We start from the raw sequence: 21976 nt of genomic DNA, 5'->3' as shown, positions 1-21976 counted from the left end.
GTGCGTCAGCCAGTCAGTCCCGGTGATGGCCAGTCAGTTTGTCAGAGGGCAGGCAGCAGTGAGAGCAGCTGAGGAGAAAATACAGGGCTATGAGTGAACCCTGGAGAGCCACGCACCTCACCTGTCACAGGGAGCATGAGACTGCAGCCAGGCCATAAAGCTTTGTCTCACACCGAAGGCGGAGGATGAAAGATTGAAAATGGCAGGCAATCTTTTACTGTAAGATGTAATTTAGGAATGGTTTATGAACTTTCAACAAATGTAGAGGTATTTCGGGATGATTTATGCGTGAAATAGGCCCAGAAAGTCTTCAATCCTTTATCTTGTGCTTTTTTCTTGTTAATGGTGACGAGGAGCTACAGCATTTCCCTGTGATATACATCTAATGCCAACACGAGAAAGCAACAAGTCACTTCCTCATTTATTCACTGTTCACCCATCAAAGGTTAGATAATAATAACAAAAACCAAGGACCCATTCACTGATAGACTACCGCCATACTTAAACAACATTCAATGACAATCTAAAGCCCTTTATAAACAATGCACATGGCTGAACCGTGGCTACTGTGCTTAGCTATGGTCCTGCTTCAGAGGTTTTCAAAAATGATTGAAAGCACAATTTATTTTCCTCTATAATCCAAAGCAAACGCTAAACGCATTATGACCTTTAACCTTGCGTCTGACATTGTATTTGGGTATCAGAGGCTGCAGGATGACTCTGGTGTTTAAATTCATTAGCCTCTGGGCAGGTCCTGTCTTATCTATCTCTGTGCAATAGGTCATGCTCCGTATTAACAGCGTCAATTATTCATCCCCGGCGCCGTCACCTTTAAGAAAACACACTGCCAGCTGAGAAATCTACTTTCACCCTCATTTTTTCTCACTCAAGCCCAAATCCCTTTAAAATAGAGCTCTGGGTTGGATTAGACACACACCTACACGCTTGAAATGCGAGCCACTCGGGAAAGCGTAATGCGGCAATTATATTTATCACCTTTGCTTTCCAACGGCAGTCATATAAGGGTGCAGCTTCAAGACGCCAGACAAAGTGACATAAATGCGCGGTATATGCTGACCAGACACAACACAGAAAGAAATCTAAATAACGGCATTCGAAAACGTCCTTGATTAATGCACTCGTACAACTTGCAATATTTTAATCAGTGGTGCAAGAAGTACTCAAATTGTTTCCGACCCCGGCGCAAAAGAAGCTGCTGATTGTGATCCAAGTGCTGTGAACTACTTAACCGCAGCATTTGGATTAATCTGCGGCGTGTCTACAAAGAGGCAGCTGCAAATACCAGGGCATAAATGTCGCGGAGTAAAAAAGAAAGTAGTAAGTGCAGATACCTGGTCTAAAATGTAGTGCAGTAAAATAATGAATGTCGTCGACTGGACCGGATTGATTGAGCTAAAGTGGTGCTTCAATTCTATGGGGAATTCCTGGGATGACTGAAAGCCCACACAAATATAATAAAATAAAAATTGAAAGAACTTGCTACTTGCACCGCTGATTTGAATATTAAAAAAAACTATAATGATTGTAACTGATTGCGGGCCAGATCTTGTGGCGGCGCACGGGTGCGGCGCAGGCTCTTGGCAAATTATTTTCCGAGTGGCGGCGCTATATGTGCCATTCGCCTCCGCCTCCTGTGAGGGGGCGCCACAAGAGGAGGTGACTGCACTGATGGAAACACGGCTGACATTCACTTCCTCGTTTACATTGCGCTGGCTTGCGTTCTTTCTTAAGCCTTAGGCTCTCACAGGTCAAACTAAAAACTTTATTTACCCCATCGTGAGCTAAACGATGTTCACGTCTCGAGAGAAAAAGAGCTACAGCGTCCGCTGTGGCGCGGATCGGCCCGCGCTTGGCGTGAACGAGAAGCAAAACAAAAGCACATGTTCACCCCACACTCCCACACAACCACTCTCCTGGACGCGGAGTCGATCTGGTTGGAGGAAAATCTGTGTCTCCACCCACTTAAATGTGCTAAGTCTGGAGTGGCAAGATCACAAAGTGCGCTCCTACTGAGCGCAAAATGTCACGCTATCGTCTCCGTTTTGATGCACAAGATCGGGCCCTGTAACTTTTTTGTCACATTTTTTAAAGCAGTACTATACTTGCTTACGTTAATAAATCATTTTCATAGTCCCTCTGGGGGTAATACAAGTGTTTATGGGGTGATTGGAGGGTCTTTCATCTCCCCCTGTGTCTCCGGCCAGAAAACCACAATTGCAACTTTGCTGCCACCAGGTAGGAGTCACCAATACACACTAATGGAATCACAAAGAAGAAGCTAACAAGCTAACGGGGAAAGCTAACTGTGGGCTAGCACCACTTTAGCAGTATTTACTGCCAAGTTTGAGTGAAAAAAAATATCTCCATTGTGTAATTGGATGTACAATATCCCTCTCTCCCATTGTCTTTTCTCTCAGCGTAGTATTTTCTCTCACGGACAATTAATGAGTAAAAAACGCAACATGCTACGACACCTGCAGTGGCGCTTATGGCCTCTAGGAGCATGAGTTACTTAGTACTGCTAAGTTTTTAGTTGTGTTATTGACGCTTTTTTATTGTGTCACAGTTGCTTTTCCGGCACGTTTTTGTTGCTTCTTTGTTGTTGATTTTGTGGTTCTTTTGCTTTTTCATCACTTTTTGATGTTGTTTTTGTCGCTTGTTTACTGTGTTTTTGTGACACTTTCGTTTTGCGTCCCTTTTTTGTTGTATTTTGATCCTCGTTTTCGTTGCTATTTTGACAATTTTTTCAAGAAGCCTTTAGATTTGGGGAAATGCCAGAAAATGTGCTCGGTTTAGGTGGGGGTTCAGAGGTTAAGATACTTTGATTCTTGCAGTAGGGATAATGTTTCGGTAAACATTACAGCAGTTCTTGATGTGCTGCCCTACTAATGTGCTTGACAAATTGGCAAATGAGCAGGTGTGATTCGGTGAGTCAAATCACCGCTGCTGATTCTGACAGACACAGCGCTGTTTATAGGCTTGCACATCATGAAGGTGGCCACTGTGTTCAAACTTATGCATTAATGTGCACATTGTCAATATTGTTCTTTCCTCTCAAGCACCCATTTCAGTGTTACAGAAGCATAGTGTGAAAATGTTTAGGTTCTTCTGTGCGAAACAAGTGGATTAGACGCACACCTACACACAGGAAACCCGAGCCACAGGGGAAGCTATAATACAGCAATTATATTTATCACCTCTACTTCCCAACAGCTCTCATATACGGGTGCACTTCAAAACGCCTGACATAAGGTGACACTATACGCATTGCACTTCCACCGGGACACTTGGCCGGAGAGGCGTCATAGAAGTACCTCAGTCTACTTAAGTGTTTGCTGCAAAGTCCCTGTAGTCCTAAATCCCTTCTCCACGGCTAGACCGCATCTAAGAACTCCTCGCGTTGGCAACCCGGCGCAATCAATTCCACTGTGATACACAATGTGGGAGGTTTTCTTCAAATGCAAGTCTTTTGTATCAAATAGGGAAAAACTGAACTCCATCACTCCTGGCAAGGGTCCAAGACAGGCACCCGAAAGTACAAACAAGATTAATCTCTGCCAGCTTCACCTGCAGCAAAGACGGAGGATGGTGCACGCAGTGGAACAATGCCTAAACATAGCAGACAAGCCAGAGAAAAGACGAGAGCGGATCGATACGGCCTGACCATCACTCCCGTTTCAGCTCGGGGTAATGGCTGGCCATATTGCATTAGTTTTGCTAGATGGTTTCTCCTTGAAGTGGTGAAGCGAGAATCCTACTAATGCATCTGACATTTCACAGCAAGCACATACAGAGCATAGGGCAAATGTACACAAGCTGAAAACACTCAGCCTTTCAAAGATTAGCTCGAACAAGCATGTAGCAACGACCTAATAATCCTTTTAGTTCCATCATGACGGCTAATATAGCGATCGCATGTACTAACTGTAACTCATGGGTTCCTGCCAAGCGGATATAAAGTTATGAGTTCTGACCTGGTCGAACACAACTCCACACACAAATAAATAGCACTGTGTATTCTGACACCCCATATCTAAACAGCAACTTCAGCAACTTGAGCTACGGTAAGTGATCAGTGGGATGGACACGGGTGAGCCTTCACTCGTGTGCTTCACCTGTTGCCAGTTAGTACAGATGTATTTACCGCAAACGTCCAACAAAAAAATGATGTTTTCAAGATGCTGTGCCTTTAACCTCTTCTCCAGTTTGGCTTTACCCAAATCTAAAAGCTTCTTGAAAAAAGTGTCAAAATAGTGGAGCCCGGTGGAATATTAGCATAACCAGAACTTTAGGAGTTTATGTAAATCCTTAACAAATCTTTAATCGCTTTATTGGTACTTTATTAATGACTTAATGATTGATCTAATATTCATTATGACATGATAGTGAATCATTAATATTCTTGGTGATTTAACTATAGGTCACTCTAGGTTGTTTCGTGTCGTAAATAGTTTCATAGTATTGCTATGGGAATGAGAGACAACTGTATTTTTTTTTGTGTGTGCTACAGACAGCATCTCTGGAATCACACATATATGGTCATTTTTGAAAACAGTTCGGGGGAAAACAATTTTGAGAAAAATCAAAACTTTCTCTAATTATTCAAAAACTACTTCAACAAACACTGAATTATGAATATAGTTTTCTACTAAATAAAAATACACTGCTCACAAAAACTTAGGGCACACTAAAAAAACACATCCTAGATGTCAATCAATTCGATTTTTCGCATGAAAATCTTTATTCATAGTTTAGGGCAATGTGTTGAGAACAAAATAACATAAGAATGATAAATGGAAATCAAATTCTCAGCCCCTGGAGGTCTGGATCCAAAATTATAGTCAAAATCTAAGTGACAAATCAGGTCACTGGTTGATCCAAATTCTGTAGAAATTCCTCCAAACGAGTCTGTATCATCCTCAGTAGTGTGTGTGGCCTCCACGTGCCTGAATGCACTCCCTACAACGCCTGGGCATGCTCCTGATGAGACCACGGATGTCCTCCTGAGGGATCTCCTCCCAGACCTGGATTAGAGCATCAGTCAGCTCCTGGACAGTCTGTGGTGCAACGTGGCGTTGATGGATGGACCGAGACATGATGTCCCAGATGTGCTCTTAAGTCTGGGGAACGGGCAGGCCAGTCCATAACATCAATACCTTCATCATGCAGGAACTGCTGACACACTCTTGCCACATGTGGCCTGGCATTATCAGGCATCAGAAGGGCCCACAGCACCAGCATATGGTCTTACAATAGGTCTGAGGATCTCATCCCGGTCCCCAATGCCAGTCAGGGAACCTCTGGCTAGCACATGGAGGGCTGTGCGGCCCTCCAATGAAATGCCTCCCCAGACCATCACTGGCCCACCACCAAACCGGTCATGCTGGATGATGTTGCAGCAGCAGAACGTTCTCCAGGGCGTCTCCAGACTCTGTCAAGTCTGTCACATGTGCTCAGGGTGAACCTGCTCTCATCCGTGAAGAGCACAGGGCACCATTGGCCGATCTGCCAATCGCTGTGTTCTCGGGCAAATGCCAATCGGGCTGCACGGTGTTGGGCAGTAAGCACCGGCCCAACTTGTGGACGTCGGGCCCTCATACCACCCTCATGGAGTCGGTTTCTGACCGTTTGAGTACCAACATGCACATTTGTGGCCCTCTGGAGGTCATTTTGTAGGGCTCGGGCAGTGCTTCTCCTGTCTCTCCGCGCACAGATAGCGGTCCTGCTGCTGGGTTGTTGACCTCGGTCGCCCCCCCCATGTCTCCTGGTGTACTGGCCTGTCTCCTGGTATCTCCTCCATGCTCTGGACACTGCGCTGGGAGACACAGCAAACCTTCTTGCCACAACATGAATGGACGTGCCATTTTGGATGAGCATCACTCCCTGAGCAGCTTCTGTGGGTTGTAGATGCCTCCTCATGATACCTCTAGTGGTGAGAACACTGGACAAATGCAAAAGTGTTCCAAAAATATGGTACAAAGGATGAAGACAGGGAAATGGTCTGTGGTCACCACCTGCAAAACCATTCCTCTTTTGGAGTGATCTTGCTAATTGCCTCTCATTTCCACCTGTTGTCTGTTTAATTTCCACAACACCAAGTGAAATTGATTCACAATAAGCGTGGCTTCCTAACTGGACAGTCTGATATCCCAGAAATTTGACTGACTTGGAGTTACATTGTGTTTTTTGAGTGTGCCCTAAGTTTTTGTGAGCAGTGTACAAAGACACGGAGAGGAGCAAAGTGGTTCAACAGCCCAAAAATACATTAAAAAAACTGAGAATGCTAACATGATCCTACATGTTAGCATCGTGCTAATGCTAACGCTAGCTAGCGCTTGCTATGACTGCCAATTTTTCACTTCTACAGAACAATCTGCTGAGAGAAAATATCCATATGGACCTTAGATAAATAAGATCATATTCCACCAGAAAATGGCTAAAAAGAGTGAAAAATTGTGTTTCCCAGAAGATTCTATTTTCCCCCTCGGCGAGGCCACGCCCCCTTGAGATGCCGTCTGTATCTCTCAGTCATTTCATTGGTCAGTCCCAAAGATGCATCTTATTGTCGATAGTGATTGGCTGTTGCTTCATGAGAGGGTGTGCTCTTGAACTCGAGGGACATGTTCGAGAAAGCGCCTGAACCTAAGCGGAGCAGCTAGTTGTTTATTAATCTATGGCTCTTTTAATATTTTTGCCTAAATGTTACACTCGCTCAGGGTCTCATTATTCTTAAATAGGCAATCTGTTAGTTTTGCATTGTTTGGAAACTTAATTAGGTGAACCGTTGTGGTATCCACCTGTGAGTAAACCGAACCCAAGCGCCCACTGTTCTCGGGTAAGTCCTACATAGAGTGGATGTACGTTGATACAATAGCAACAAAAATTAGATGAAATGGAGGATGAAAATGCAACAAAAAAGCGACAAAAACATGACAACAAAAACAATGAAAAAAGTGACAAAATGTGGAACAAAAACGGCAACAGATAAGTAACAAAAACTCAAAACAGTGATGAAAAAGCAATGGAACAAGGAAGCCACAAAATAATAGGGAACAAAAAACGAAGTTAAAACAGTGACAACATGCCAACAATACGAGGAAAAAGATCCATTTAGATGGGTTTTGTCTTAGCTTTCAAATGAGGCTTTACACTGGCCTATAGGCAGTGATCTTTTACATTTGGATAAAGATGATACAAAGATCGAGAGAAAATGCACTTTAATGCATGTAAATTTACAACTCGGCCCTTTTCAAACTTGGTGACACTGTGTTCATTTCAAGTTCAAATGTATTCGTATTGACGCCATACATCCCACATAACAACAGGTGAACTGATTATATAACCTGTGTGAAAGATTGTCAAAAGCGGCATTGTTGTGGCTGGTGAGTGCACAAAATAGACTCTGATGCTTCTCCAGATGTTGCGATGCAGAACAGTGCCTTTGAATAAGTGCTCTCAGTTGCTCTATGCCATTTCATAATTAATGTGTTTATTAAAAATACCGAGCCTTGGGTAATGGAGGCTGCTGCTCTTTGCTGCAAATAACACACATTTGTACATAAAGGCAACAAACACTGCAGCCCGACTTGAGCTCAAAAGGAGAAGGATGAGTCAACAGCCACAATCACTTATAATTTCCGACTATGGAGATGACTGGATAATAATATTGCTAGCTTGTTAAGTTCTCTCTGCAAGCAAATAGTGAAAATGCCACAGAATATTCAAGTTCAATAAGAGTTCAGCCTCGTTTCAATGTATAGATTGGGTTACTTCCTGTTATGTGTATTGCTGGTGTTTGTCTAAATCAGTAGCGAGTGGTTCAGTCCTGGTGTTGTACTCGTTTAACTCAATAAGAGATTGAAATATCATTGATTTTCTTTTCTCTACTACAACACAGATAAGATACATTATTGATACATCTTCAGTCCTGGAACCCCTGTCTACAGGGACTGGACAACGAGACCTGAAGCTGGACATTCTTCTGTGGTCTTGGCCCCGTCCGTAGAGGCAACTCCTGTTGTGTGGGCCATACAAAATGATTGATCCCACCCCCTGAAGGTGCACACTGTCGTTGTGTCCTTGAGCAAGACACTTCACCCACCTTGCCTCCAGTGTCTGTGTACATCGGTGTATGAATGAGAGAGTGAATGGGTGACTGGTTCCCTGCTGTGCTTTGAGTGCCTAGATGTAGGTGGAAAAGCACCATTTACCATTTGATTGATTGACTGATTACATACATTACTTACATTCCCATCTTCTAGTCTGTTTTATTGTCTGATTTTCAAAGAGTTTTCATGTCACGCTCAGTGAGGTGACTGCTGTTGTGATATTGGGCTGGACAAAAATAATCAAACTAAATGTCACATTAGAGAAATTTGCTTATTAAAACAGCTCTTATCAACAATAAGTAAAATATGCATGGGCCTGAAATCAAGATATTCAACTAAAGTAAAATTGCTAAATTCATAGACAGTTGAAGTTGCAGATTGGAAACCCTTTTTGAAAACTGCCATTTTCCTGACCTTTATTGTAATAGCGATAGGACTTGCAATGTTAACTCATTTAATTCAAGATTTTGTTCTCAGTGAACATTTTAAACCTCAAAGATGAACTGAAAATGCACTAATTATGCGTTTCAGAACAGGTAAACTGTAAGATTTTAGCTGATTTCAACCAGTCAAACTACAATTTCAAGTGTCTTGTGATTAATTGTGCGTCCTGCGTTTAATACTCTGTTGGGTGAAATGTTCAAGAGCCCTAAAGTAGAAAATAGGTGAAATATGGTGAAAAACTCCAAACCATTTTTTCCGGCTGCACATAATCCATCTCTGTGGCGATGCAAATGCAGGCACAAACAGGTGCTGAAGTTTTAATGAGCGATCACAGTGGACATGGACGCAGCAGTAAAATATTAATGTGGACTGGACTGGATCAGAGCCGCTGGGAGGTCGTTAGCTTTCTCGTTTGAGAGGTTTCTGTGCATTAGCCTGTTCAGGGTACGCGTCTCTTTATGGTCAGAGTGAATGGACAATCAGCAGAATAAAAACTTGAAAATGTTTAGTTGGTTTTGTTACTACTTGCTCTAAATTTTAATGAATCCACACTTTTTTCATGTCTGGACATATTTCAGTCATGACAAATGAATTAGGATAGAACCTGAATACTAAAGTAAAATGAACACAGAGAATTTTTCCCTAATCAAATGTGTTATTATACGTTGTAAACACTTTAAAGGAAGTGAATTTCTCGACTGTGAGATCAATAAAAGATGATCTTATCTTAAATTCATCGTACTTATCGTTACTTTTGCTTGTTCTGGAATTATGTACTACTTTGTAGTTCTTGCTTTACAGCACAGTGCCTGGTAATAGGATGGAAATAACATGGTAACTGTGGATAATGGGATGATATACATGTTGTTGCTGTAATGTTCCTACATTATTACCAAGGAAATATTTACCATGTTTTCCGGTAACTTACAGTCTTTTGGTTAGTGTTAGGTTTAATCATATATTACAATAGCCTCATTTTGTGTATGTCCCGCTTCAATGTGATTACCATAATTTCCATGTTTTTACACTTATAAATGCCATGTAAATTATATCCTATTACCATGATACACCAGTGCAGTAGTCCATTACTTTACAAACATTATTCATTCCTCTCACTAATCTGCTGTGCATAAAGGCACAAAATCGTTTGATTTTTTAAAGTTGAAATCTCTGCTTGATAAAAAAGAGAAATCCATTAGAAGTAATTAATTTCTCCCACTAGTGACAGCAAGCAGGGAGTCAAAAGTAGATGAATTGCTTCTGTTACTAAAAAGCAAACATGCAAATCAGTTTTCATTATTTTTCTCACCCTTACACTAACCTCTCCAAAGCCACATACTAATGTAACAGTTTTTCTTCATTCGGATAATTAGCCCTGCAACAATTATCATTAATGTTGCATGACCCGAACATGAGGCTGATTAGGATTCTGCTGCTTCAGTTCACTCTAAATCCTGGTGAGCCAACTGTCCCCAAAAGCGGAGATTTGATCCTTTTAAAACACAAAACATGTTAAGTCCAACTGCTTTGTGGCTCCAATCCACAGCATTAGCTTAGTGACCGGAGGATTTTAAACTGTGATAAAAGGAGACAGGGCAAAATTAGCAACAAAAGCCTTGATTAACATTAATCTGTCATGTTTAGAGTCAGCAAGTGGCACTGCGGCGCAGCGGTTAGCGCTCGTGTCCCGGGTTCGATTCCCACCTGGCCTCAGGCTAAATGTTAATGAACACACCGGTGAGTCACATGCACTGTCCCTAACAAATAAACCACATTATTTGTTATTATTGTTCTTGTGAACCAGTAACACCACAACCACATGAACTGTTTCATTTCAGCCGTTTCCTTTTCAGCAGACAGCAACAGCGAAGCATTAACATATTGATACGATTTATGCCGTAGGCTTCCACACAGGGAACACCTTTAAGGCATCCAGGCTTTAATATTTCTCCTTCAGAATGTTCACAAACAAAAATATAGAAAAGGAAGAGGATGCTTCAAAGAGATTGACAAAGAAAATAATTTGCGGTTAAAAACATTTCACTTTAAATGTATTTATCTTTTCTCTTAATATTTAAATAGTCAGGTAGAACTAGTTATCAATAAGTCAGAAGTATTCTATGATCAAATCCAAACCACAAAGATAGGCCTTTGCGCCTCCATTTGCGCATACACCACAGTTTGAGAACCATTTGTCTGAGTCATAAAACTTTTCCACTGTTCAGGCAATAACAACAAAACACTACTTGATTACCCTTCCAAATGACCCCATTATGGCTGAATTTCTGTTGTCTGGTATTACAAATGTCCACATTTCTTGTCCACAGAAGTGAAAGAAATGATTATTCAGGCACAAACTGTAAAAGTGTGAATATTATTAGCAGCATTGCATCTCCTCTGCAGGCCATATTCACTGCCTCCACTCTCACAACACTCTACAACTCACTGGAGGACTGGAGTTAGCAAACAGATCAATAATTCATCCGGCTAAAACAACAGAGTTTGAACCTGAATTGGAAATGCAATTGTGATCAGTCTTTTACAGGGAAAATGCGCATAGACTCGTACAGTGGTGCATACGTGGCTCCAGCACAGACACAGGGGAAGTGTGAGTGTTGGGTAGTAATAGACACTGCATTCTTTATGTTGTTATTTTTTATGTCATCAATATACCATTATCATAGACTCATTTATTTAGTTTGAATTTGCTTTTAAATGTTGGGGTAGTAGCAGTGTGGCTTACAAACCTGCTTTTGGTTGCCTTTTAGTTGTGTTATAATTCAGATGAATGTGTGTGAGTAAGGACTGCTCTTGTAAGTATCTTCTTGGATGGAATCGTGTTGAATTTACTTTGATAAAACATGCCACCATTTTTACAGCATGCAAATAAATCAATGACGCCTTGATGAATGCAAGAGCTGAGCGGCTTGGGTCCAGAGAGGGTTCATGGGCTTTGAAAATATCAAGAACACAACAGCCATAGTGAACAGGCTTACTGAAATAGATTTTGATGAGTTTTTACATAATTGAGAGCTGAGTTGAGTTGACTCCACTGTAGCTCGTACAGTACCTGCGTCCTTGGACAGCTGTGTGAAAGCCTCCACACCCCGCTCTCCGTAGCTGCCCTCAGAGGCGATCGTGGAGACATAGGTCCAGCCCATTGATTTGATGATGTCCACCATGGCCTGGGCCTGGAATGAGTCCGGAGGGACCACCCGAGAGAAGAAGTCGTACCTCCGATCGTCACTCAACTCCGGAGCTGTGGAGGCGTAGCTTATCTGAGGGATCTGCAAGGGAGACACACAATATGAACAATGAAGTACAGCACACAGATTGTCTTTGGACGGGATTAATAAACAGCATCTTCCTTAAAAGCGTGTTAATGAGCAGAAAAGCAGGTGTGCAAGTTTCCTCTCACAGCAGTGAAGTGTCCCAGGACGGGATGATTTTGAGCATAATGCAGCATCTTACCACAAATTACCACTCATTTTGACCTCAAACACACCACAGACTAAACTAACTTGGAATTCATCATGTTGCTTTAATTAAATCTAATCAATAATTAAATATTTAACATGTAATATAGTGCACCATAATCATAAGACAGGATATGAGAGATGAGAAAACACAGGAGGCCCTTATGGGCAGCAGGAGTATCAACAGCAGGTATTATATAACACTTTTATTACATAATGTGCACACTTTAATGCTCTTTTGGGAATTATCGTGTTTTTTTGTTGTTGTTACATAATAACTGGGCTTTTCCAGTTGACTTTGGGATGTCAAAATCTGGTTTTAATCTTCTTTTCTGTTTTGTCTTTTGTGAACACTATAAAGTTCAGCATATGAAAGCAGTAATAATGGCCAAGTTTACTTTTAGTATTCACCATATTCAGTGTTGGGGATAACGTATAACAAGAGTAACGAGTTACAAAAATACATATAATATAACATATTACTTACACAAAATAAGGTAATATATTAGTCATTACACTTCAAGTAACTCAAGTCACAAGTGTATTTGTGACTATAAATGTGTGAATGAAAAAATGCCAAACTCCCCCCAAATAAAATGCAGCACCAAATCAAGTGGGATGTAAGATCTGCAGCTGCGTGTGGCTAATGACGTCAAAACAAAACACGAGAGAATGTGGGAAAGCCAAAGAAAAGGAAATCTGATTGCACTTTTGCTTGGTGGCTTTATTACTATTTTCAGTTAATATTTTTCCAAAAGAAACTCAGAAGTAACTCAAAGTAGTGAAACTCAACTACATTTTTCAAACAGTAATATGTAATATAAACACATTGCATTTTTAAAACTGTAATTACTAATATAGAATATATTGTAATTTTACAATAACTGGCCATATAGAGGCCTGTTTGGTCTATATACACAAACATAACATTGCAATTGATATTAAAAACTGAATTAAATAAAGATTCAAATGATTGTTTGCAAGATCAACTTAATGCTTACAACCTTAAGTTGGTCATGTGAGCAATACCCTCTAATTTACTCTGACAGTGTTGGCAAATCCTGCTGCGTAATGTACACCGGAGTGTGTAATAAGTAAGATAATGTAAGATAATGTCTGTGAGATTATCCGAGGAGCTGCTCAGAGGACACTAGAATGTTACAGATATCATTGACGGGAATCTTTTTTATAAGCTGTGACTGAGAATTGTGATTTTTCAGACATAGAAATAGCAATAAGATTTCAATGTTTTTTCAAGTTTACATCTCAAAATCAAGATTCCGATTACTGTGTGACTTTTGAATTATTAGCTACAAATGTTGTGGTTTACAAAGAACACTTTCTTAACTTTCTTAATAATTACAGCTTTTGCAATTTGGAAATTGTGACCATTCAAATATAACAAAAGCATAAAACATATTTTTACTGAACTATATTGATTTTGCAGAGTATGTATAGTCAGTAGAGCAACTCCTAAAACAGCAATACAACTACCTAATACTGGTGCATATTGTTCTGAAATAGCTTGTTCAAGTCCCAACCATCTCATCTGCTTCTATTTTTTTTCATCATCAGCCTCTTCTGACCCCGATGCTTCAATCACACTTCAGGGAGCCCAGTCCATTATGGTGCCCTGCATCTCTTACTCAAGTCGATGCACACACATTCAAATGCATTACTCTGCCTTACCCACAATACACCAGGCCTATTACATACTAATTTGAACAGCATATCCGTTTGTATTAGGGCCATCCGACATAGCTCAAACAGGGGAGAACCAGGATCCAGGACACCACAGCTCACCGGCGGGACCTCTTCAAACTCACGCAGGCTGAGAGATAGCTTTGACCCGGCACTCAAACGGGGTCAACCGCTCAGAGCTGACAAATTGAGGAGCAGCGGGAGAGGGCAAGACAAGATGTTGCAAGTTGTCACAAAATATAAGTTATTCTAAAGGAGCCAAAAGAAGTGACAGAAAGTAGCAAGTACTCAGAGTTGATTGAAATGTATCAGTAGTCTTGTAGAGGGAGTATAGGTAATAGTGATTGACTATGTAGTTGTACTCACATGTATTTGCTCATACAAAAGTGTTGAATTGAAAAACAGAACACAGATACGGAGAGAACATGCAAACTCCACACAGAAAGGCCCTGTCCAGGTGGAAACTGAACCCGGGACTTTCTAAATGTGAAGCTCGACTGGTAACCACTGCGCCACCGTGCTGCCAGTCAGTATGAAAAACGTACATAGAGTCGGGCAAACAAGTTTTTGGCAAAAATCCAACAGGAGGTCTATGGGGAACTGACCAAATGCTTTTTTGCCCCACTGTACCTGAAGCTCAGAGAAGGTGATTCATCACACTATTTTATTTATATATTTGTGAAATGGTGCCTTCAGCTTCTGAAAACGTGATTGGCAAATAAAGGCAAAATATAGATGTTTATTATTGGAAATGTCTTACTTCATTTCAATAAAGTAGGAGGAGTACCGCGATTACTCAACGAGTTACTTTAAAAGCAACTCAAAAGAGGACCAAAACCCAAATAAAATTGCCTGGAAATTAGACCAAGCCAGTCTCATGGTTGTTTACAACAGGCAAAGACACTACCTGGTACAAGAATTTCACGTACCACAGTTTGAGAACCACTGCTTGACTGCTGAAACCAGTGAAACCCAAGTGAGTGAATCTGGCCGTTAAAGCAGTACTAAGTAACTCATGACCCGAGAGGCCATAAGCGCCACTGCAGGTGTCGTAGCATGTTGCGTTTTTTTACTCATTAATTGTTCGTGAGAGTAAATACTACGCTGACAGAAAAGACAAAAGGTGAGAGGGATATTGTACATCCAATTACACAATGGAGATCTTTTTTTTTTCACTCAAACTTGGCTGTAAATACTGTTTAAGTGGCGCTAGGCCGCAGTTAGCTTTGCCCGCTAGCCTGTTAGCCTCTTCTTCGTGATTCCATTAGTGTGTATTAGTGACTCCGACCCGGTGCAGGGAAGTTGCAATTCTGACCAGTGACACCAGGGGAGATGAAAGGCCCCCAATCATCACATCAACACTTGTATTACCCCCAGAGGAACAACCATTCTACACTGATTATCTACTATTTAGTACTTGAAATCATGAAATACGATTAGCATCCTTTTTAAATTTAGTAGTGACTGCCAAGTCTCTGTCAGACCAGAAACACATAACTTATTATCCTATAACACATTCGGTGTCTCTAAATATAAAAACAACTGGTGGGAACTTTAACCAAATATTATTAGAGGATCATTTTTGACACAACCTTCTGATTTGCCACCACCCTCAGACTTAAAATCAGAAAATCTGTGCCGGCAGTTCAATTAATTCCTACAACGGTAACGTTGCTCAATCTAATGCGTTAAATCTCACTTCTAACACTGAACGAACAGGATCAAAAATGTAGTCGAGCGCGGTAATGGGAAAGCAGATGTAACATTGATTTGCATTTAAAAAGTCTGCTCTCTCCTAAAAGTGCGTGGGACATTTCAGCAGAGATCTATCAAATCTAAAATTCAGCAGAGATACTCAAAGTCAAAAGGTGTTACGGTTTTATCCAATCACATACGGAGTTCTTCAACACTGTCTGTCCCCGTGGAGCGCTTTGCTGCAGGGAACAGTTTAAAACGTAATGTCTTTTCACTTTGTCCTAGGCTTGTACCCATTTTATTATAACTTCTCTTTCTGGGAATCTACATCTCTCACTACAAACAGTCAAATTTAGAGGCTGTACTTTTTAATTACCACATTGACCTCCAGGTTTAAAACTACTTTGCAAAAAAGAGCGTCAAAGATTAAGCCTCACAGAATTATGATACAAAGAAATGCTGACTAATTCGGGTGATTTCAATCTATTAGTTTTTATGTTTTAATAGCTTACATGAAAAGTGCAGCAGAAGTTCATATTTTAAGCATAATTTAATTAACGATGACTAAGCTTTCTGGGGTCACAGATGACTCAAAAATTAATCAATGAACAGAGATAGAAGAAGCTTTCTCAAATCTGTCCTCAATTAAAAGTACAAATGGTGCTACATTTGGTAGCACCATTTGTACGAGAAAAGAAAAAGTTTCTCATCCAGTATTTGAAATACCATAAATTATATCGTATGAATATTAAGCATATGTAGCACACACAAGTAACAGGCATGAGCACAAACAAAAATCACAAAAATAAACGCTGGGTTGAATCACAAATTACCTTTTTTTTTTTTACATCATTACAAATGTTATTGATGACATCAATATTTGATTTGAGGATGTTGCTCATAACATCCTGGGATAACGGCTGATACTGTATCTAAATTAAATTCGACAAACCCTACCAGTATAATAGTGCGGTATTGGTGCATTCATTCGTCTGAACTTTGTTTGTGTAAGCTTTCAATCGTACAGAAGGTTTCCATTGTAGACAAAGGTTCTTAAGCCGTTTTATCCAAGAAGCTTTGTTAGCAGCACAAACAATCTTGGCAGCAGGGAGATTATAAAAGACCAGTGGGAGGAGTAAGATCAACACGACGAAGCTTCTTGGATGAGAACGAATCACCCAACCCTGAGTGTTCTTGAGAGTTAATGCAACAGGTGCATTTCTCCGTTGTGAGATCAATAAAGTCTTAAATTACAGAGTACAGACGACGGCTTTAGAGCCTGTTTATAAAAGGCATCTGAACTATTCTGTTTTGAGTTGGGGACATTTTGCCTCTAATTCTCCAAAGGCAGGAGCGAGACAACTATCATGCCTGTTATCTACAATAAAGCAGTTTTGTCTTGCTAAACATCTTTTGTAGGAGTGGGTCTCTGAGTTGCTACAGTAAAAGGACAGACTTTTGCAACCTGTGCCACTGCTGGAATTCTACAAACAATCTATTCAAATTATTAGTGACAAATATTCAATACGAATTTACTTTTCTATTCAATGTCCATTCAAAGCTGTGAATCAGCGTCACACACCAAAGCATATTTGTCATAAAGCTACTGGAAATGAATGGTTTGACCTTTGTTAACTTGAGACGACCATAACTCAGCGGCGCAAGAAGCAAAGATTAACAGCCAATGCCTGTTATACTTCACCATTATCCCGCACTGATGTCTGTCACCTGCCACGGGCGCTAGAGGTCAGAGTTCACTGTCTGAGGCTAATCGTCTGCTGCTTCCCCGCGTATCGGGAGCGACAGGATCGATGGGGAGAAAACACAGAGGTCTCTTATAGGGGACGCTGTTTTATTGATCCACCACCGCCACAAAGTCCAGTGGCCGCCCTGAATAAAAATCCACCGCTGTGGGTCCAGGAAGAAACGAAACAGGGATTTTTTGACCTGACTGTTTATAGGAGACGGGGCTAACACGGGTTGAACAAAGGTTAGAGGCATTCACAGTAAGCGGGAATGCTAGGTGAACTTAATTAGTGAGACGTCTGGCCTTTTCTTCTGATCTTACACGTTTGCCCACCAGGAGCACAGAGGAGAGGTTAGTGTGAATGTTAACGAAAGGAAATTAGGGAACATAAAAAGTGATTTGTGAATAAGAGAAACACACCGCTCAAGCAAAACATTATGACTAACTCCCTCATTTCAGAATATGCTGTTCGGACTGACAAAATCAGCGCACTAATAAATGCTTCGCCACAGTTCTTTCATCACTGCTTCTTATCAGTGAGAGGCCATTTTCTATTACAAGCCACTTCTCAATCCCGTATACAATGATATAACCATCATCATCTACTTTCCTTTTGGTAATGGTCACAAATAAAAACAAGAGTGCAAGTTAAATTTGTTGATATCCAGAGGCAGGTAGTTACATTTACCTCTTTGAGGAAACAGTACGAATTAGAGTAGTTATATCATTCATTGCTTTTTTACTTCTACTTGAGTAATATTGCAATGAATTGTCTTTACTCTTACTTAAAGGCACATTTTGGACTATACTTGCCATCAGTACAAAACATGATCCCAATGACCAGCACGACGCAGACAATGCCATTTCTGCAGTTGGTAATCAAAGAATGGATTTGGTTGAGAACCTAACCTGTTTAAATCTCAAATTGAGCCACTCACAGCAAAGGCACATGTTTGTTTGTACATTTATGACGGATTATTCAATGCTGAAAATATCTGTCATATAATAAATTCTTGTATTTTGTTTATTGGGTGACATTTTACGCGGTGTGGATTTAAAAAGTAGTAAAAAAAATACTAAGTTACTTGCGCCCAATGGCGGGGAGCTGACATTGCTGTAATACCACCCCCTGGTGGCCAGGGGCAACTCCAAGAGACACTTGGGAGTATTGATTCTAAGAATCAATTAAAAGCATGGCTCCAAAGAGGTGTTATTTTTCTTAAAATCGCTATGACCCATGTGACCACGCTGGGGTAGGTGAAATCAGCCCGAAATTTGAAAGCATTTTCAGTGCATTAACTGGCTCCAGTGCCTGTCAATCAAGCTTTACCCTTTACCCTTTTAAGGAACAGGAGGCGACAGAGCGGCCATTAAGGTTGACACAGGACTCGGGAACCTTTTTCAATGAATGGGGCTGAATGGGACCCACTCATCTTTATTATATTATATCTGTGCTTGCGCCACTGTGACTACATTTTAAAGCAGTACTAAGTAACTTGTTTACCTTAGCAAATCCTTTTCGTAGTCCCTCTGGGGGGAATACAAGCGTTAATGGAATGTTTGGGGGGTTTTTCATCTCCCCCCGGTGTCTTTGGCCAGAAAACCACACTTCACCTCCAGGTCGGAGGCCCCAATACATACTATATAATGGAATCATGAAGAAGAAGCTAACAGGCTAACGGGCAAAGCTAACTTCGGGCTAGCGCCACTTAAACAGTATTTACAGCCAAGTTTGAGTGAAAAAAATGATCTCCATTGTGTAATTGGTTGTACAATATCCCTCTCTCCCTTTGTCTTTTCTGTCAGCGTAGTATTTACCCTCACAGACAACTAATGAGTAAAAAAAACATAACATGCTACGACACCTGCAGTGGCGCTTATGGCCTCCAGGGGCATGTGCTACTTAGTTCTACTTTAAAGTTTCAAAAGCTTCATATCAGCCTAAAATATATGTAGTTCGTGTTTCGTGTCTATTTTTCTTCAGAAATACATTCTTGCCGTCTTTTCTTTGGAAATATTAGGATTTTCATTTTCATTTTTTGTGTGTTTATTCTCATAATTTATGTCACAACTGAAACACAAATCCGAATTTCACACTTATTTTCTCCAAATACTCTTTTTTACTTTTACTTACATATTTATTTGGGTCACTACTTTTTACTTGTACTTGAGTCAAATTGTGTCAACGTAACATTACTCTTATTGAGTAAATATTTTGTCTGCTGTACCCACCTCTGTAGACATCTGAATCTTTATATATTTGCGATATCTTTTTATGCTGAGGTGAAAGTCAAATAAGAGGGCAACATTTGGAGCTTCTGCCGTCCAATTTCTCATGTGTGATTCATGCAAAGGGAGATGTTATTTGGAGAAAAACAGGCAGCATATGGCCAAACATGAGCCTCTCTCAGTTGGAGTAATGGCAACCATCTATCCATGCCATCTGAGGTGGGGGACTGCGTGACTGTACGAAAGATAACCTTTATGTAGCGCCAAAGCACTCAGGGGGTATTCCAATTCAAGAGTAAATGCTTAAAAAAAAAAAAAAAAGGACTTTATATAACCTGCAGGCTGGACAGTTCGGTGCGAAACGGTGGTGAAAGCAGTAGGACTAAAATATCCAAGTCAGGGGAAAATCTCACGAGGCACAGTTCGTATATGTGTAGCAGCCTTACCCTATCGGCAATCGCGGTACAAGTATAGTATATCTATTACGCTGAACAAGTCTCATAGCCCGCAATGGTAAAACTCCCCAGTTGATTTAGTGCCCACTGCCCCGTGATGCTACAAATAGTCGACAGCAGAAAAAGAGGACGGAGCTTGATTTGAAATGGTTGCAGTCGTTCTCGCAGCCATAAACACTGAAACACAAAGAAAATCAACTTACTACAAAACCCTATGTTACTACAAAACCCTATGCTGAACCAATAAATAAAGCAATGTGAAAGAGACATCGTTTGAAGGCCATTACTGACAAGGCAACAATGCAGCATGCGATGTGGAGTGGCTAAACAGGCTGTGAGTGGCAGGGCTGACACGCTTCCACTGGATGCTCTAACAGGATTGAGGGCAGCCAGGCACTTCCTGTTTTACCCTTCCCAGCGCCTCTATTTGCTGCATGATTAGCTTCTAAGTATATCTCGACATCAGTCAGCGCCACTCAGCTTTTCATGACAGTCTTCACACATGCGTCGGAAGTGGCAGCGACTTCCAATTTGCCCCATGTCTAACCCCCCCCCAAAACGCAGCCTCCGACTTTCCACACGAGATTCACACATAAATAGAGAACAGGCCCGCTGAAGATGTCACCCGAGACGGCGTTTTTAAAGTCCTGGCGATGATGGGGTAAATATTTGCTCACAAAGCCATATCTCAAATGATTTATTTCCCCAGTCCTGGAAAAAGAGAGGGAGTCAATAGTCGTAAACAAAATCATAAAGCACAATAAACAGGCCTGTAAAGATACTGAGCCCAAACATCTTTTGTGGTTAAATCACAGCGGCGCCGCGGGGTAGACAAGATCACTGAGGTATTTGTAGAATGGGGAGGAAGTTTTGAGAGGAATAAATAACTTTTTTTTGTGTGCGTGCTTACATTTTTGTTCCCATTTCTGCCACAGCTTGTGTTCATGAAGTAATACATGAATTTCATATTGTGCTTTTAGAAGTCTCAACAAAAGGGCCCTCAAGTTTTAGAAATAATAAGACCCCATGAAGATTGCATTTTAGTGGATGTGACAAAAGCTCGCTTTGGTTTGACAGACAGGTCAGAGCGTCTTTACAGCGGTTCCTTTTGTGGTGCCCCTGGTCTGCAGGGATTAGGACCTATCAAAATGGTCCAAGGCTATGTCATGCTCAGAAATGGGTCGCTCTTTTTGCTCATTGGGAGGCACACTAAACCGGCAGTCGTAACATTAAAGGTGATTACCAGCAATAATAGGCTTGTGGTCATAATGTTAAGCCTTATCAGTGCAGCAAGCCATTTGCCAGAGGGGGAGATAGAAGCTGACTCCATTGCTACATTGCTCCTCAGGCAGAGCTTTGGTAATCTTCCCTCTCCAGAGCAAGCCGCTGCCACAACAGCCACGGAGAGAGGCGATGGGGGGGGGGCGGCGCGACTGACAACTAGCCCTCCTTTTGCTTGTCACTGTCTAACCCTGTCTACTACTTCCCAACATCTGTGTCCCTCACTCGGGAGGAGAAACGTGCTCTCCTCCGTGCGCCCTCTGACAAAACCCGCCCGACTCTCTGTCCGCTTCATGCGTCTTCTGTCAAATCAAAAATGAGTGTCTGTCGATGAGCAGACACGCCCACGCAAATGGCCACCACGCTCTTCCCGGTAATCGGAGTCATGCCAGTTTCCCCTCAAGCTGAGACAATCTGCCCCAGAGTCACTATTTTTATGCCAAGTCATGTGATAGTAAACTGCAGTCTGCTTTACTGAAGCGTTTTGCATGCTCGATTTGCAGCGTATTTTAGACTCATTAACATAACTCTTTCTTGCTCTGAGCAGGCTCATTTGGTTCCAAAACAGAGAAATGTAATATTTAGTGGAAATTCCCTTTTGTCTGCCATTGCAAGACAGGTACAATTAAATAAACAGTGGCTCTATATGATCTTATGTTTGAGCTTGGTTCGAAAATGCCTCTGTATGTTAAATGACCAACACAAAGTTTTTTACCCTGCATATTCTTATCTATTCAAAATACAGACCTCAACTTATGCAAATCACTTTCAATTTGTTTTAGTAAACATGTTTCTGTACCCCCACCACACCACATAATA

The 21976-nt window shown here is 41.1% G+C and overlaps 1 protein-coding gene across 1 annotated transcript in view; it reads right to left on the bottom strand.

Annotated features, from left to right (window-relative positions):
* LOC306964492 (metabotropic glutamate receptor 7-like) overlaps positions 1–21976 on the bottom strand; it is a 91372-nt gene that overhangs the window by 45590 nt on the left and 23806 nt on the right. The window contains exon 2 of the mRNA XM_079558502.1: positions 11644–11860. Within this exon, the coding sequence (XP_079414628.1) occupies positions 11644–11860 (217 nt within the window). The remainder of the gene's footprint in view (positions 1–11643; positions 11861–21976) is intronic.

This window comes from Gobius niger (genome assembly GCF_951799975.1).
Source record: "Gobius niger genome assembly, chromosome: 6".
Classification (NCBI taxonomy): Eukaryota; Metazoa; Chordata; class Actinopteri; order Gobiiformes; family Gobiidae; genus Gobius; species Gobius niger.
The sequence above is the reverse complement of the archived record's forward strand: the minus strand, read 5'-3'. Positions and strand labels throughout refer to the sequence as shown.